At 46.6% G+C, this 18,205-nt stretch overlaps 1 protein-coding gene across 1 annotated transcript in view; it reads left to right on the top strand.

The window, feature by feature from the left end:
* TNFRSF11A (TNF receptor superfamily member 11a) overlaps window positions 1-18,205 on the top strand; it is a 50,475-nt gene that overhangs the window by 18,974 nt on the left and 13,296 nt on the right. The window contains exons 2-7 of the mRNA XM_090285420.1: window positions 3,281-3,362; window positions 4,556-4,681; window positions 8,832-8,975; window positions 12,648-12,741; window positions 14,195-14,289; window positions 15,764-15,877. Of these exons, the coding sequence (XP_090141546.1) occupies window positions 3,281-3,362; window positions 4,556-4,681; window positions 8,832-8,975; window positions 12,648-12,741; window positions 14,195-14,289; window positions 15,764-15,877 (655 nt within the window). The remainder of the gene's footprint in view (window positions 1-3,280; window positions 3,363-4,555; window positions 4,682-8,831; window positions 8,976-12,647; window positions 12,742-14,194; window positions 14,290-15,763; window positions 15,878-18,205) is intronic.

Here is an 18,205-nt window from a genome sequence, read left to right as displayed (position 1 = left end):
GAAATTAGACCAAGGCCGCAAAATTGCCACCGCTCCTCACAGACCTGTAATCCTCGGTCAGGTACACGTGCCAGCTTGGGGGTTTTGAAAACGCTCTGGAATTAGACAGCAGTGGTCTTTGCACAATGGCCACGGAGCATATTAGAAAGCACTGAGTTGTGCCCTTTAAAAGAGCGAGTTTTCTGCTATGTGAATTGTATCTCAAATTTCAAAAGAAGAAGACATGTCCTGGTGTAAAGTCATGGGGAGCTTAGGAGACAGAAATCAGTTCCAGGAGTAACCTGTGAGAGTCTGGCGAACAGCTAGGACCTCTGGCCACTGTGGAGGCAGCGGCTTCCCCATTTGCGCCAGGAGGTGGTGAGTGGGTTGAGTGAATCACAGCCACACTCCTCAGCGTGGAAGCGGATTGTCCACATGCGCAACAGCTACCAGGACCTGGAGCCCGGGGGCACGCACGGCCGGCAGCACCTGACTGTGTTCCTAAGCAGCTGCTTCGGGGTAGTCCTGTAGCAAATTCCCCTAAAAAGAACCTGTCTGTGTGTGTAACACAAAGGATGCACTTATCTTACAGAGACTATTGCAGCCCTCTTATGGGGCAGAAGCACCTGATAACCTTTTCCCTCTGAAATGCGGCCCGACCACATTGTTATTGTGTGTAACGCTGCCCTCAGCATGGCAGCAAGGTTCCCTGTCGTTAGGCTCCGATATATCCTATGTGACAAATGTGCATGGGTCTCCTTCAGCGTTCCCACCGTGCCTCGGCCCCTCTTCCTTCCACGTGCACGCAGGCTGTGCAAGACCCAGAGGGGCGCAGCAGCCTACAGAGAAACAGTTCCTATAAACACAGAGAAAGAGACCAGAGAGGAACGGTGGGGTGGGGGCAGGGCTTTGTGTTTCCGCTGGGCTCAGGCACTCCCCTCGAGCCCCTGTGGTGGAGTGGCCGGGTGCGGAGCATCTGATTCACGTGATCCTCCTTGTTATCCGGCGGCCACGGGCGTGTTAGCTGCGTCTAGGAAGCAAGGCCAGGTATGACCTTCCTGGCACATCTGACTCCAGGAACGTGTTTGACCTTCCCATCGACCTCAGAGTAACGGGCCTGGACACCCTCCCTGCTGTGTACCCTATGCCTGGCCAGGGTGAGGTCAGAGAAGTCCTCTTGGGCTGCATCTCATCCCCACCCGCTTCAGCTAGCCTAGGGTTTCCGGGCGCGTGCTCTCTCTATCGAACATCCTTCCACCATGGAGGTATCCTGCGCGCACAGCTGAGTTACATCTATACCTTCCGTCCTCCTGCAGAGGAAGCCCTCTGTATCACTGAGCTCACTGCCCCCCATTCTGCTCGTGGTCTTCATCACCCCCCGCCCCCCACAACACCCCGCCTTCCCCACCGGCTCAGACCTCTTAACTGCGTCTTCCTTACCTCTGTCCCTGCCGCCACCTACTGGTTCCCTTTCCCTCACCTGGTCCGTTACTAGGTACCCTGCAAGACAGAGCTCACTTGTCATGTCCCTTAGGAAACCAGCCCTGGCCTTCTCGGGTGAGGTGGGAGCCCGACAGCCCCCACCGGAGCCCACCCAGGTGTGTAAGCTCCCGGAGGGCAAAGGCTGTAACTTTGGATCCCGGGACCCCGTGGGGAACTTGACCCCTGTCTGTCCAGCTGAACTCAGCACTTCAGCTTCAATGTTCAAGCTCTCCACGACTGCCTGTCAGCAAGTGGTTTTCTTTTCTTACACTGTGAGGAGACGAGCTTTTCCGCAGCTCGCTGATAAGAATCTCTAAGTGAATGTAAGAAGCTTGTTTTTTTTTGTTTTACGTAGATGGGCAGATTCGGAAATGAACTTTTATGTTAGAATCATGCAGAAAGGAAACAGGGACTCAAAAAGCTTGAGCAGCTTGTCTAGGGTCCCTCAGCCAGCAGGCAGTCTGGACACCTGGCTCCAAGCCCCCACAGTTCCTTTCATGGCTTGCTGTCCCACTTTTAAAGTTCTCTATGTGTTTAAAATTTTAAAAAGTAAGCAGTGTTAAACATCTTTTAGAAATCAGTTATAGCTTGTAAGACCAAATTCAGCATCCCCTGGTATAATATACAGGGGTGAGCAAATTGTGAGCACATGAGACAGAGTTTTTTCTATTATTATTATTATTAGTTAATGATTGCATTATTTTCCATACAAAGAACAGTACACCTACTTTTACCCACCTGTACCTGTTAAGGGCCTCATTGTAGTCTCTGACGGTTTATGACCAAAGCTGACAGTATGTTATCCACCGTGTGACCCACAGAAGTGGGACCAATTTTGCATGTGGCTTGTATACAGCAGTTTCCAAACTTCTGCATCCCACCTGTAGATTTTCCTTTTATTTATCATATTGCCATGAGCATAACCAAAATATGTATGCCAGGATCAGTTAGACGTGTACCAGGTCTGTTTGAAAAAAGTCCAACCATTGTAAATATAACAAGAACGGTTTTCGCGACATCGAAGTAACCTGGCATCCAAGGAGACGGACTGGAATGCACGTGCATAAACAATGACACCTTCACTGTACTAGTCAGGGGGGTGATAGACGCCCTTGAGTGAGCATGTGTACTGTGTGGTCGTCACATTCAAAATGACTGAGCGAGTAGAGCAGATTTTGTGTTGAGCTTGAACATTCCTCCATGGAAACTAGTCAGATGATTCAGAAGGCTGCAGCTATGGGCCACTGGTGATTGGCAGCTTCATCATGATAATACACCTACTCATGTATCACATCTTGTGCAGAGGGTTTTGGTGAAACATCAAATCACCCGGGTGGTTCAGTCCCCCTACATCCCAGACTTGGTGCCTTGTGATGTCTGGCTTTTCCCAAAACTAAAAATCACTGTTTAAAATGGAGAGATTTCAGACTGTTGATGAGATTCAGGAAAACACGTGAGGGCAGCTCATGGAGACTGGGAGAACGGTGTGTGGTCCCAAGGTGCCTCCTTTGAAGGGGACTGAGGCGTCATTGTCCTACATACAATGTTTCTTGTGTCTTGTATCTTCTTCAATAAATGTCTCTAGTTTTCACGTTATGTGGCTGGATACCTTCTGGACAGACCTCGTACGTTCTTAGGGGGAAACGGGCTAGAATAGGAAAGTGACATTGGTGGGCGGGGATGATATTACATAGAACAGTTTCGGGATTGTTAATGGTGTTTTCTTATGCTTTTCCAAAATGTAATTTGATGACTCGTTTTTTAGTTTTGCTCAGAAAGAACTCGTGCCTAATCTCTGCCCGTGTCACCTTTCTTGCAGGTGACTTTGCAGATCACTGCTCCGTGTGCCAGCGAGCGGCATTACAGGCACGCGGGACGGTGCTGTAGCAAATGCCAGCCAGGTGTGTATGCATGAGCCACTGTCTTCATCCCGCAGAAGTGGGGGAGACTCGAGTTATATTCTGTAATCTGACGAATGATTTCTGTCTGCCAGATGACAAAGGAGATTGGATGGGCTTTTTATGGTAGCGGCAGGTGGTAATGTCTGTCACTCTGAAGACAAAAACGTTTCTCTCAGTAGATAAAATCACTTAAAAATCAAAAGCAATTTCAGAAACTGGTACTGATTTTGTGCTGGAATGCCATTTTCCAAAACACTATTTCTTGAGAGGGCAAGAAGGCTTTTAAAAGCACATTTTAGCACTCTGTGATTCAACTCTCATTGAGGTGTATTATGACAGAAAAACTTGGGGAGCGGGCTAAAGCATACCAGAACCGCTGCTGCTGAAATGGCCTAAACCCTGTCACACCTTCTCCAACATACATACCTGCTGAGGCTCAGAAGGTGGGCTGGTGATGATGTGACAGTGTCCCCATACCTGTTCTGCTACAATGTGGCCTCATTTCTATAGCCCTGGTGAAGTCCTGAGTCCAAGGGGTCTTTGTTCACTCATTGCCCTGGGCAGGGGAGCATGTCTTTAAGGAAAAGGTGGTTACCTTAGAACGAGACCATTGAGATATTTCAGCTACAAGTCTTTCTTGAATGTGCAGAATCAAGATCTAGTGTGTGTGTGTGTGTGTGTGTGTGTGTGTGTGTGTGTGTGTGAGAGAGAGAGAGAGAGAGAGAGAGATATCAAACTAAGCTAACCATGAGCTCACAGTATATGTAGGACAGAAGAAGGGAGTTATCCAGATTGATGGAAGTGGGGAATTTTAAGATGGGAGGGAAGGATGAAATGAAATCCCTGTAGCTTAGCCCCCAGGGAACCCCTCCAGTCCTACTGTCACCAGTTTGAAAGCTGCTGTTCTTGACCGTAGTCAGCAGAGGTCTGGGGAAGGAGGGGTGACCTTTTTCACAAGGAAGACCTGGGAGGCTGCAGAGACCACAGGAGAGCAGACCCAGAGCGGCTGTCTTAGCAGCGGGGGGGCCTGAGGACCCCGTGGCTGTGAGCAGTGGATGTGTCCCATGTACCCCACTGTCCTTGGGGGACCCCCTAGGATCATGGCCATGGAAACGTGCCCGTAGATGGGTGCCATTCGGTTGCTTTGCTTGGGGGCCATTTTTGATTAGTGTATTTTCCCCTTCTGATTTAAGGAACGTATATGTCTTCCAAATGCACTGCCGCCTCTGACAGCGTGTGTCTGCCCTGTGGCCAGGACGAATACCTAGGCACCTGGAATGAAGAAGAAAAGTGCTTGCTGCATAAAGTTTGTGATTCAGGTGAGTCAGTCCTGTCAGTGGGAGGCATGGATCAGTGATATTTTTAGCTACAGCAGCGCTGAGTCTTTGGGGGGCAGCCGAAGACGTTTTGACCACAGACCACAGAAAGATGTGCTTCCGATGCCAGACGCACTATGTTAAAATCCTTCATTGAGGACTTTTTGTCCTGGAATGTTTGTGCTGCAGTTTAGTCATGGGCCACATCTTAGAGGTGACGAGCTGTTTCCACAGTGCTTCCCTGTGTGCTGTGTTATTCAGTCCTCATGAACACCCTGTGAGGGAGCCCCATGGTCCCATCGTAAAGATGAAGAAAACGGAGACTAAGAGAGGTCGAATGACTTCTCCAAGGTCAACCAGTGAGAAGTAGGATTCCAAGTCTTTCCCCTAAATGATAAATGTTTTATTAATGCTGCCATTTGATCTCCTTATCCATCTGCTATATTTTTTGGCCTCAATTTTTTTTTCTTAAAAAAAAACATTTTTTTTACTCCTCACCTGAGAACACTTTCCCATTGCCTTTAAAGAGAGAGAAAGGGAGAGAGAGAGACATCGATGCAAGAGAGAGGCATCGATTGGTTGCCTCCTGCACGTGCCTGGACTGGGGATCGAACCCACAACGTAGGCATGTGCCCTGACCGGGAATCGTACCTGTAGTCTTTCGGTTATGGGACAGCGCTCCAACCCACTGAGTCATGCTGGCCAGGAAATCAAATTTTTCTAATTGTAGGGTTTGTTTGCAGGAATCAGAATAAAAAATACATCTGTTTTCTCAACTTAGATGTTCCTTTCCTTCTTTCCCCCCCTTTTCCCATTCAGTTTATCTGTGGGAGAAATGTTGCTGTTAGTTCTGTGCCATTCCCACAGTCTGACTTCTGCTGTTTGCATTCCCTTGGTGTCGTTCAATGTGTTCTTCCATCTCCTGCCCTTCTTGTAAAGTGGTTGTTAAATCCAGAAGGCTGCTCAGATTCTGGTTTGTTGTTTGTTTGGTTTTGGTTTGTTTTTAGCAAAACTCTTTCATAGTTGGTAAAATGTGGTTTGTCGGGAACCACATAATAGCTGCTTTTCTCTCTTTTTGTGATAGCGGCAGCAGCTGCTGACAATCATGGCCCTAGATCTGGTTCCATCAGGCGACGTGCCAAGTCTGTCATTCCTTCTTCATTTCTTAGCTGGAATGTTGCTCTCCGATGAGAAACTTCACTCACCAACTCTGTGTTCCCCTGAAGCACACACTACACACAGGGGAGGCAGAACGGGTGCCTGTAACTTTGCTTACCGCTTTTCAAAATCATGACTTGGTCACCAAGCTTTCTCCAAAGCATTTGTATGAATATCATGAACTCGCGAATTGAGACTTATTTGAGGTGTTTCAACCTATTTCAGTTCCTAGTTTTACTGGTGCTCAGATTGTCCCAGCTGCTTGCTCCAGGTGGCCCCATTGGTTCAACCCCGGTGTCCTTACGTGCCCCCTTGCTTCCCAGCTCATCTTGGACATTTCCTGCCCTGCACCTGGAACCAGCCATTTCTCCACGGATTTCTGATTGCTTTCGGCAAAACATTTTGTTTAGCAACCTCAGCCTGAGTGCTAGGGAGGCTCATTGCTTCTGGATTGATTCTTATTAATAGGTCTCCCCCTGTTCCCCACTGTGGAAAGGACTAGGAAGTAAGTATTTTTTAAAACCATAGTTTTTCTAACCTGTTAGAGACAGCTGGCAGATTTTGGTTGGAGAAGATAATATGGAAACTATACTGAACAGAAGCATCTGATCAAGTCTTGCTTCTTTCCTACTGCTTAGTAATGACCTTGACTCATTGCTGTCTCTTGGAAAGAAAGAATCATTCTGTCTAGTACCAAAGTTGATTAAAGCGCAAAGCCTGGCTCATTGAAATCCTTAAGAATATGTCAGGGTTACATTCACCGGCATCTAAGCGGGATGCTGCAATCGGGACTTTTCAAGGAAGCGACAGGGTCCACGGGTGTCCCAGGCATCACGTGCATGTTTAGACATGCTGGCCTTGGGGCTGCCGAGCTGACCTGGCCTCAGAGAGTGGACACAGAAGGGAATAAGATTTCTCCAGGTTCCCCATGCACGGGCCTCAAAGCAATGGGGATAAGAGATGTCCCTCCCTGCCAGCTGAAACTGGAGACAGGGAAGGAGCGAACAGGTTTCTGGTTGGTTGGTTGGTTTCTTTTTCGTTGGGAACTGTGTTTTAGTCAGTTCCGGCTGCTACTACAGAAATCCACAGACCAAGTGGCTTAAACAACACAAACTTACATCTCCCAGTTCTGGACACTGGACACCTGAGATCTGGGTGCCCGCATGGCCAGGTCTGTGGTGAGGGCCTCTTCCAGCTCCCGAGATGGCAGCTTTCTTGATGTGTCCTCACATGACAGAGAGCAGAGAGAGGAAGCAAATGCCCTGTTGTCTTTTCTCCGTATTTTTCTATTCTTTAATTTAATTTATGTTTTAGAGAGGGGGAAAAGGAGGGAGAAAGAGAGGGAAAGAAACCTGATGTAAGAGAGAAACATTGATTGATTGCCCCTTGCACATGCCCCGACCAGGGACTGAACCCCTAACACAGGCATGTGACCTTTGGCTTTGCAGGACAATACATGACCAATGGAGCCATACTGGTCAGAGCTCTCTGCTGTCTTTCTTATACAAAGGACACTCATCCCATTCATGAGGGCTCCACCCTCAGGACCTATCACCTCCCAAAGGCCCCACCTGCTAATACCATCACACCGAGGGTTAGGAGTTCAATATAGAAATTTTGGCGGACACAAACATCAGCCCATAACGAACTCCTATAAGTATGCAGGAATATGAAGTACAGGGCCGTTTGGACAATCCAGGTGAGGTGGATCCTGTAGGGATAGAAGGTCTGTTTTAAATTATGTTATCGTGCTGTATCATGTGTGTGTGCGTGTGTGCGCGAGCGCGTGCGCAGTCAATCCTTGTTATCCAGTGTGGTTATCTATAATCACCGCAAACACTGAACTAGCAACACCAAGTCCCAGGAGAAATACAGGTTCCTGCTAGCCTCTGGCCACAGCATTTTTGTCTGCCTGTCAACACATAACCATGTTTTATGTGTGTTTCTGTGTAAGGGCAGCTTATTTAATAAATATTGTGATTCGTTAATATCGGACTCACAATTAATGGCGCTGTAACTCATGCCTGAACCGAGTTTATCTCACACGTGTTTTCTCCATCGGACACATCCCAGCCTCCTCAGCTTTGTGCTTGGAGGCCATTTTCAACGGTGAAATCACCAACAAAAAGCTAAAATGCCCCAGATAGGACACTATATGAACCACAGAAAGGACGCTGGTTTCCATTATGAGAGCTGAAGCATATAAGGCAGAACGCGTCAACTTGGTGACCCTTACCTGGGGTCACGCCTGTCCACTGAGTGGCTGAAATTGTTCCCAATTCTGCAGAAGTGCCAGGAGCATTGACTTGGGGGCGATGGTGACATTTTAGCGAGCAGGTGAAACTGCAAACGTGGATCAGTGGGTGACAGGGTCACCCGTGTGTGAGCGGGGCCCACTCATCCCCTGTCTGGACAGAGCTGGGAGGCGGGGGGAACAGCAGAGCGCATGGCTGTGTGTTATGAGAAAAAACGAACTTGTTCTCCTGAGTGAGTGGGGAGAGATGAATTTCCAACCCCGGGCCCCTCCACTCACCTAATTACACTGTGACCCCGGGTTTCCAACCCTGAATAATCACAGCCCTGCAGGATCTCCGGAGGAATTCCGGTCTCCAGAAAGCCTGTTCTCTTAGGTCCTACCCAGCTTTTGTGTTGAGACTGTTTGTCACTTTTGAATTTACTAGAAACCAGGAAGCTATGAAGCCTATCTTGCATTAGCCAAGGTAATAGTACTCACCCACTCCCCAAGCCTTCATCTTCCCACTAGCGTGAAAACTGACTCTTAAAAAGCCACATGACTTTTCATTACTGAGAGAGGAAAACCCACTGGGCCGCGTTAGCGCCGGCACAGGAAGCCGAGAGGGCACGCAGGGGACTCGTCCTGAAAGAGTCAGTGCCGGGAGGAGGCGGGGCGCGGCGCCCGGGGCGCGGGGTGGGAGGTGCGCGCCCCGCCGCGGGTCCTCGCACTGCCCGTCCGCCCCGTCTCTCTCGCCCGCAGGCAAGGCCCTGGTGGCGGTGGAGCCCGGCAACCGGACGGCCCCGCGGCGCTGCGCCTGCACGGCCGGCTACCACTGGAGCGAGGACTGCCACTGCTGCCGCCGCAACGCCGAGTGCGCGCCCGGCTCCGGCGCCCGGCACCCGGGTACGGGGTAGCTTCCCGCGCCGCCCGCTCGCACCGAGTCCGGCAGCCAGCCACCCCGCGGCCGGGGCCGGCTCGGAGCCACCTCCCCTGCGTCCTTCACGCTCCGGGGAGCCAGGCGGCGCTGGGGGAGCCCGAGGGTCCCCGGGGAACGGAGCCCAGGTCCGGTTCCAACGGGGGCATGTGAGCGCTTGGCCCACATGCTGTCTCCGGGCTTCTCCGTCTGAGAAGCCTTAGGCTCCCCGCCTTGGGAGGGAACCCGATAATGCAGGGTCCTCCAACTTAAACAAACAAACAAGCAAACAAACAAAAACTTGTGCACCTCCTTAGCAGAATTTGGGGAGGGGGCAAAACATAACGCTCCCCAGCGTATTTTCAAGTTGACAGGTCAATTATTTTTTATTACGAATTTAAGGAGCTGCTAAGGACTTAGTTTCCAGGAATGACAGCAATAGTAACACTTTCTAAAATATTCAATGGATGTCAACACCGTAGCAATTTGATACTCAACATCATCAGTTTAAAAAGGCACTCCTCGCCTTAACTGTGGGACGTGGGACAGAGTTCTTTCCCTCCTTGGATTTGTATCCATTTCACCTTCCCCACAGAATTTTATCCTAATGTATTTTTGTGCTTGGAGGGTTTTTACTAATCAGAAAAATAGGCACCTACTTGAATCCTGTGACTCCAGGTTCTAAGGATTAAAAACACTTCTTCTGGACTAAGTTGTTACTACATTTATTACACACTAGGTCAAAATGAATAGATTATATTTTGCTTTATTATAATTTAAAAAGTAAAGGCATAATGAACTTCATAATGAATGGAGTTTTTTTTTTTTAATTAGCTCATATCTTCATGGTCAAATACAACTTATTCCTAAAATGCAACAGAATTCAACATTAATTCTATTTCCACTAAGTGCTGAGAAACTTGTTGACATACATAACTAAGTGGCTAAGGAGGGACTTCTGGGGCAGGTCAATTCTGTCAGCCCCCCCTGCATTTCATGTCCAGGATCACACAGTGATGTGCCATCAAAGTTGCGTTTAATGATTCCACACTTAGGAACTGTGTCCTTCCATTTTCTTGAAAGTAAAGAAAAAGAAATCTTTTTGACTCTTGAGAGTGTTCACTCACTTCCCAACTTCTAGGAAGTATACCAAAGCAATTTTTTCAAGACGTGACAAATTGTTTATACCTGCTGGTCTTTCCCTTAGAGGCATGTTGTTTTAACCCAGGATACTTGGACAGGAAATGTCCATCACAGAATCTAACCGATACAATCAATCCTGATTATCAAATGTTTCAGTGAAACCAGACAAGCTTTCTCTTAGAAAAAGCCTGTCTTGATATTTTAAAAATAAATTTTTCAGTTGCTTAATTACAGGTGACACACAATATTACATTAATTTCAGGTGTACAGCTGATTAGACATTGATGTAACTTAAAAAGTGATCACCCCAATATTGACTTGATTTTTCAATTTTTAAAATAAATCTCCCTGTGACAGCTGGCTGCCTTCTAAAATCTGATTCTCAGGCAAGGCCCAGAGCCTTTCTGCAAGTTTGTCACCTGCATGAAGAAAGGTGCTGTCACATTTTCTGCTTTTTTTTTTTTTCTGATCGATGTTCTCTCTACCTTGCCCTTTTGGGAACAGTTCATTCTTTGGCAACAGATGGAGGAGAGAAGGGATGCCATGGAAATGTCATTCCTGCTCTACCTTGCACTGTAAAGTTGACCTTGAACAACATGGGTTTGAACTGTGCAGGTCCACGTATATACAGATTTTTAAAAACTTACTGTAGTGGTGAATATAGTACAGTATTTTCTCCTATGATTTTCTTCAGAACATTTTATTTTCTCTAGCTTACTTTATTGTAAGAATACAGTATATAATCCATATAACCTACAAAATAAATGTGTTGTTTGTTATCAGTAAGGCTTCCAGTCAACGGGAGGCTATTAGTAGTTAAGTTTTTGGTGAGTCAAAAGTTGTATGTGGATTTTTGACTACCTGGGGGGGGGGCAATCAAAACCCCTAAACTCCACATTGTTCAAGGGTCAACTGTATTCGAATCCAGAACAACATAGCCCGGTCCCGGTTACCTTGTTTCTGTTGCCACACTTCTGCCAGGGAGAGACAGATGCTGTGCTCTGCACGCAGGAGCGTGGCCATCCCCAGTATTTCCACCTGTTGACTTGTTTGTCATCTCAGAGGGTTGGCCCCATAGCAGGGTTGGGGGTAGGTAAGAAGTGTGCCTTCTTCTGTAAAGTGGAAGAAGTGTGATTACGAAAGGGAACAGGGACAGGCAAGCTGCAGGATGCCCGGGCAGGTCAGTTAGAAAGAGCAGTTAGGGAAGCCCAGGGGAGGGAAATCAATGCGCTTGGTGCTCTTTAGGAAGCCTCTTTAGAGGTTTTAAGGGTGACTCTTCTAGAGTGTGTTTATCTTTTTAAAAGCTGTTTGAATTTGTGTGAGTGACTAGATGTTTACCGGGCTTTTGTTAGTATTATTTTAAGGCAAATCAGATAGATGAAAGGGGCAGGTACCCTACCTACAGAGGCGATTGCAGAAATCAGGGCTATACTTCGTGCTTGATTCTGGACAAAGACCATGCGATTCCTTATTTTAGTGTCTTATTCACGAAACTAAATCACAGAAGTGCTACTAATTTCAAGAGTAATTTGTGGTTTTGGTGTCAGTAGCAATGAAGGTAATAGACATAGGAAATCTGAGACATTTTCTATTTTAATGACATAGTTTACAAGGAATATGAGGGAGTGGAAGAATGCCTAAGCAGGATCAATTCCTGCTTTCAGGGCTGTGACCTCAGGCAGGGGTCCAAGAGCCAGCCCACCACCTGTGTTTGTGAAAATAGTTTTACTGGCACACAGCCACATCCTTTTTTTAAAACATACTGTCTATGACTGCTTTTATCCTATGAGTATTTGCAGCAGAAACCAGAAGGCCTGCAAAGGGTATTATTTACTATATGGGCCTTTATAGGAAAAGTTTGCTACCAACTTTGGTTAAAGAGAAAGAGAAAGAGACCTGTAGGAATTTTTGTTTGTTTGTTTGTTTGTTTTAGAAAAGTATTGTCACTCTCATACTTGGACTGGAGAGATGAAGGTGGTCAAAGGAGGTCAGGCCAAGAAGTTGTCTTTAAAAGCCATAAAAGGACTGCCGTTCTCTGTAGATGAATGTTGATAATTTTGATGTAAGCCAAAAAGGCTGAAAGGGGAGATCAGACAGGTGTTTGGTTAAAGCAAGGCAGACAGCAGGCTCCTGGCTAGGGAACAGAGCATCGGTGGCCAGGACAGTAGCTCTCAACAGCAGAGGGTCAGGACCTAACTCAGACACTGGCCTTAGTGTGATAGTCCAAGGTGAAGGCCACATAGAGGCCTGACACTGAGCCAGGTATCCCCCTGAGCATGATGGCTCTGCACCTGCTGCCGGCTTCGTGGGCTCCTGCAGCCTATGGGGCTGGAGCAACGAGCCACACACAGGCGGCAAGGCCAGGGATGGATGAGGAGGCACGGGGCAGCGGGGCAGTCCCTGGTAGCTGTCCTCTGGACCACCCTCCTGGCCGGTCTCTAAGTGTCCTTGTTTGGTTTCTGTTTGTTCTGTTTGTCCGTTTTGTTTTGGTTTTTGGTTTTTGGTGTTTTTTTTGACAGTGCAGCTCAACAAAGACACGGTGTGTGAACCCTGCCTTCCAGGCTATTTCTCCGACGTCTTTTCTTCCACGGAAAAATGTAAACCCTGGACCAAGTAAGTGATGACGAAGGAGCCCAGGGAGGTTGTTCATTTAAAAATCAACCTGCATGGTCTCCTCTGGGTTGAAAACAGACGGACTGAGTTTGGTGAGGCTTCTCTCAAAGCCTTGTTCAAAATGGGAAAAGATCTGTCTGTTCACTGTGGGCAAAATAAAACCCATCCAACCAACTCTTCAACCTGACGTGACAGACACTGGGTGTTACTTTTTAGAGTTATTTTTGGCTCAATCTTTGACTTAGAGTCACAGCTTCCTTCTTCCTTTTTCTAACCTTATTTAGTTGAAAATAAGTGATGATGTTTACGATTTCTTCACCACCCCCTTTTCCCAGAGATTGTGTGTGTGTGTGCATAGAGAAGCCTCATGTTCATATAAATGTTTTTCTTTTAATTTTTTTCCCCTTTATCCTCACCTGAGGACACTTTTTCATTGCTTTTTAAGAGGGAGGAAAAGAGAGAAACACTGATGGGAGAGAAAAGCATTTATTGGTTGCCTCCCGTATGCACCCATATCCGGGGTTATACCCACAACCTAGGTATGTGCCCTGACTGGGAATCGAATCCACAGCTTTTTGGTGATGGGACAGCACTCTAGCCAACTGAGCCACACACAGCTGAGCACCACATAAATGTTTTCATAGTCTAAACACTGTGGGTTTTTTTTTTACATAATATATCTTGAAGGAAGCTCATTCCATATTAGTTCATTAGATCTTCATGGCTTTTTATAGGTATGTAATATTTGATTGCAGAGATGTGCCATAATTGAGTTAATAAGTGTCCTAGTGATAGTCATTTAGGTGGTTTCCAGTCCTGTACAGTAACTAATCACTTTGAATGAATCATCTCTTATGTACCATTTCACATGTATGTTAGCATCTCTATAGTGGAACCTGGCTCCTTCACTGCATGCTTATTGTTGGATATTAATAATCAATACAATGATTCCTTCAGTTCCAAATATATTAATTCTCATTAAAGATTTACTTTCTGATCCACTTATTCAATTCATGTTGAAGAGATTTTCTGTCTTTTCAACTTCAAAAGCACATTCACCAAAAGTTTATCCCTTAGCAATGGAAGTATTTGGAATCTTCTGTGCCGAAGACACCAATGCACTACCGTCTTTCAGACCGTACCCTCGGAGTAGTTCTTAGACACACGGGCAATGTTTACTTCTTTTTTTTTTATAATTTCTTTTATTTTTTGGTTTTTCAATTACAGTTGTCCCATTTTTCCCCCATTGCTCCCCCCACCCCAATGTTTACTTCTGTTCATTCACTTGTCCACCTGCATGATGTGCGGATAGGCACTGGGGATCCAAACACCCAGGAAGACCCAGATTCCTTTCCTGAAGCAGCTAGCAGTCTAATGGAGAAGAGCCTCTTGTAGCTCTTTGTAAAAAGCAAGAATATAAAAGTAAAGCACTGAACTCCCTTTCCCCCGACAGCTGTACCGGTCTTGGGGCGACGGAAGCACGTCGTGGAACTGATAAGTCAGACGTGGTTTGCAGTTCTTCTCTGCAGTCCGCAAAACTACCAAACGGTATGTCTCAAGAGAGCAGGCTGGTTGGTGATGTGCCCGCTCTGGTCAGCTCTTCCAGATACCCCCCAATGAACCCTGTCTGGAGGGCTCATCTCCCCCTTTGCATCTCATCCCACCACGGGCAGTTTAGCAGTTCATTTTTTTGTCAGGATTTTAATTCCAGAGATGTTATTTACTTGATTCTTTTCTACTCTGGAATGGGTAACTAATAGTGTGTGTGTGTGTGTGTGTGTGTGTGTGTGTGAAAAAATTGAGCTACAAACATGAATGAAAACGCCCAAATATGGTAGGGTGATGGTGGTCACAGTATGAGTGTCTATGGTAGATTTTGGTCACCAAGCAGAGTTAGCAACTTGTTAGAATATAGCTATCATTACTTATGAAACATTTTGTAGATCAATTTAATCTCAAGTAGAGTGTCAAAGAATGGCAGAAAGTGGACGGTTAGGAATGGCTGCTGTTGTCCAGGTGAGTGAGACAGTGTAGGGGCGGGTCCCATCACGGCAGCACGTGGCACAGCATACGTGTGGAGACCTTTCGAATGAGGCAGGAGAACCTGGGCTCCAGAGTAACAGGGTTCATGAATTTCAGCTAGGAGAATCAGGGATTTAGACTGGACACTTTCAGAGACAGAACATCAAAGGTTCTGGATATGCAGTTACACACAGTAAGAACAGCATCTGTAAAACACCATTGTGAAGATAATGTTAAAACTAACCGAGGGAATCAAAAGTTACTTCTGAAAAGAGAGAAGAGAGGAAAGGCAGAGTCCTGGATACCGGGTCACATAAACCAAGAGTTTCTAATACAGGGTGCGACCAAAGGAGGTTTACTCTTGTGAGTATGCAAGACACAGAGTTTATTCTTGTATTAGTATTTATTAATTATTGCATTATTTTCCATATGAACACTGGTAAACCTACTTTTGCCCGACCCCATATAAAAGGTCTAGCATGAAGTGTTCACGGGGGGATGGAAAGAATGGTTGCATCCGCACCGTCGTAGACTAAATGCCTGAAACACGTCGCAGGGCAGCTGCGCTTCTGTTCTCAGGACCAGCAATGCCCTGGTGCTGTGTTGTTTTGTTCTTATTTGGAAAGAGATACAATAGGGCCTTCCTTCTGCCTCTGAGGCAGTCACCTGCAGAGGCTGAGGTGTGCGTAGGGGGGGGCAAAGATGGACGTGGGTGGCATGGTAAGCGTGACTTGAACTGTTCTAAAGTAGAAGCATTTCAGGATGGTCCTGGGCTGGCCTTGCTGGGGTTGGAGGACAGCGGGATGGGGCGCGCGCTGGTAACTCCAGCCTTCGGAATGGGAGCGCTCTGTGACAAACCCAGTCAGGGTCGGGACCGTCAGACTTCTCGGTCCAGACCAGGGTCCTTGATTCTGGGCTTTGATTGAAAGGGTTTTGTTGTTAAGCTTAGACCACAATGAAATCACCCCTGACACTGTTTTCTCCCCTTCTTCCAACACAGAGCCTCAGATTTACTTGCCCAGTTTAATCATCCTGCTTCTCTTCATATGTGTGGCATTAGTTGCCGCTGTCACCTCCGGCATTTACTACAGAAAACGAGGGAAAGCCTTCACAGGTATGGTGGCTTTTGAAAATGAATCTTAAAAATTATGGATACGTTTCTAGGTCTATGCTTTGGAAGACGTGGCTAGCACCCACTGACTGCACACGGCGACCTGATTAGCATAAGTGCCTAATTCATCATCCTCGGGCAGAACAAACCAAACCCACTGAGTCTATTTCTGGACAAGCGAACAAAAACACTGCAGGGTCAGGACCCGGATGACTCCCAAACTATTGGTTCACACGGTACAGGTTATGGGATGTTGGATATATGGCGGTTGTTGCATGTACCCTAAAATACAGACATTCTTAATGCACCCAGTTAAACAGAGACAAAATGTTCAGGTCAACGGTGGAGGGAAGGCTTTGATTGGGTTGTTACCTTGCAGAATGAATCTAAAATTATGAAAACAAGTTATCTTCTGTTCAGTAAAACTTAGGTGCTCATTTTGAGAATGAACAGCCAAGGGTTAATCTTGTTTATTGCAAGTAATTGTTTTTTTACCGAAGAATTGTTTGATAGTGTCCTTTTATATCACATCATGTTTGACTTTTATACTATAAAGCTAAAAAGTGTAAGTTTTCACTTCAAGGCTTCCTGAAGCTATTCCTTAATGCTTCCTTCTCCTTCGGGGCACTACTGTCTCGCTCTCCTTTTCCATTTTCACTCGTTCCCATGTTTACCTTCCTACTGCTGCTTTGCTGTGATCTGCTCAGTTCTCCCACATGACATCCATGGGCTGCATGAAACCCTGCTTCTCTTGCTGTTTCCATTAACATTACATGACCCAGTGGCACACGGGGCAACCAAAAGATCAGTTAAAGAGGGAAGATAGTGGTCGAAGATACCAGTGTTAAGTGGAGAGCAATGTTAATCCAATTTTTTAAAGTCTCTTTATTATTGAGTATTTTTTTATGGATTGATTTGAGAGAGAGACAGGAAGGTGGGGAGCAGGTTGGGGGGGAGAGACAGAGAGAGAGAAAGACACATCGATTTGTTGGTCCACTGATTTACGGATTCACTGGTTGATTCTTGTGTGTCCTGACCAGGATCAAGCCCACATCCTTGGCGTAACCAGATGATGCTCTAACCAACTGAGTGACCCGGCCAGGGCCTTGAGTGTTTTTATTTAATGCATCTTCACTTCTCTAACAACAGCGTAACAAGGGATTTGAATAGTGCGTGTTCTTTAGTTTTTGCCTCTGGTAATCCCTTACTGCCATCTCATCCATGAGGACGATGGCCTCGCGGTTAGTGAGTCGGGATTCATGACTGTTAGCTTTCTCTTCATCCCATCGGGTAACACATGCTTATCGGCCACTGGGGACAGGACTGGCAACGCAGAGGCAGTGGGCGCCCTCCTAGAGGAGGTGTTCTGGTGGGTGGGGCAGCCATGGGCCTATGGCGTGAGGCTGAGTATTGACAGGGGAGGTGCAGAGGGAGCTCCCGGTGACCAGGTAACACAGGAGAGTTCCCAGCTTTGGCGTCAGCCAGGGCCTCTCAGAGGAGAAGACAGCAGCTGAGATTTGCAAGACAAACTGGACTTAACTAGCCTGAGGGGTCAAGGAGAATTCAGAGCCTTCCATGCAGAGAGAATTTCAGGTTTTGGGGAGCAGGGAGTCAAGGGATCGATAGGTTGGTGCCGTGGAAGCAGAGGGTCAGAACATGTGAAATGAAACTGGAGGGCGTGGGCGGAGTGGGGAGGCCAGGCCAGACCTCGCAGCCCTGCAGACCTCGCTAAGGACCTCGTTCCTTGTCTGTAGCGAAGGGAGGTAAAAACAGCCCTCTGGTTTAGTGTAGAAAGCAAATGTCGGGATGCAGTCACACCGCTTAGGAGGTCTTTTGCAATCATCTAGGAGAGAGATTATCATAGTAGTTATGACCATCACCTCTATGTACAAATATTATTTTTTAGTGCCATTTGTAACTGTCCAGTACTGATCCCTACAAGGAAAGAGCTACAGCTTTCCTTTTATTTGGAGGATCTGAACTTTTATGGAATTTTTAAATTATAGAAAAGAAGTGATAAGAATAATGATGAGGATAGCATTCCCTCACTTATCACAGGTATTACATTTCAGACCCCCCCGCGATGTAGGAACCTTACATTTATTCTACACTCTTAAACCTACATAACTTTAACAACATACATATACAGTACCGCAAAATTCCGTGATATAGCCAGAAATTCGCGATAAATAATTAAATGTAATATTTTAAAAACCCCGTGATACAGTGAGGCCGCAATAACTGAACCACAATATAGAGGGACTACAATAGTTACTAAATCTCCACAACAGCACTATGAGGAAGACACTGTTATTTCCCTGGTTTTGTGAT

Source organism: Furipterus horrens, unplaced genomic scaffold (genome assembly GCF_987537825.1).
Source record: "Furipterus horrens unplaced genomic scaffold, mFurHor1.1.pri manual_scaffold_8, whole genome shotgun sequence".
Taxonomy (NCBI): domain Eukaryota; kingdom Metazoa; phylum Chordata; class Mammalia; order Chiroptera; family Furipteridae; genus Furipterus; species Furipterus horrens.
This window is presented reverse-complemented; position numbering and strand designations above follow the sequence as displayed.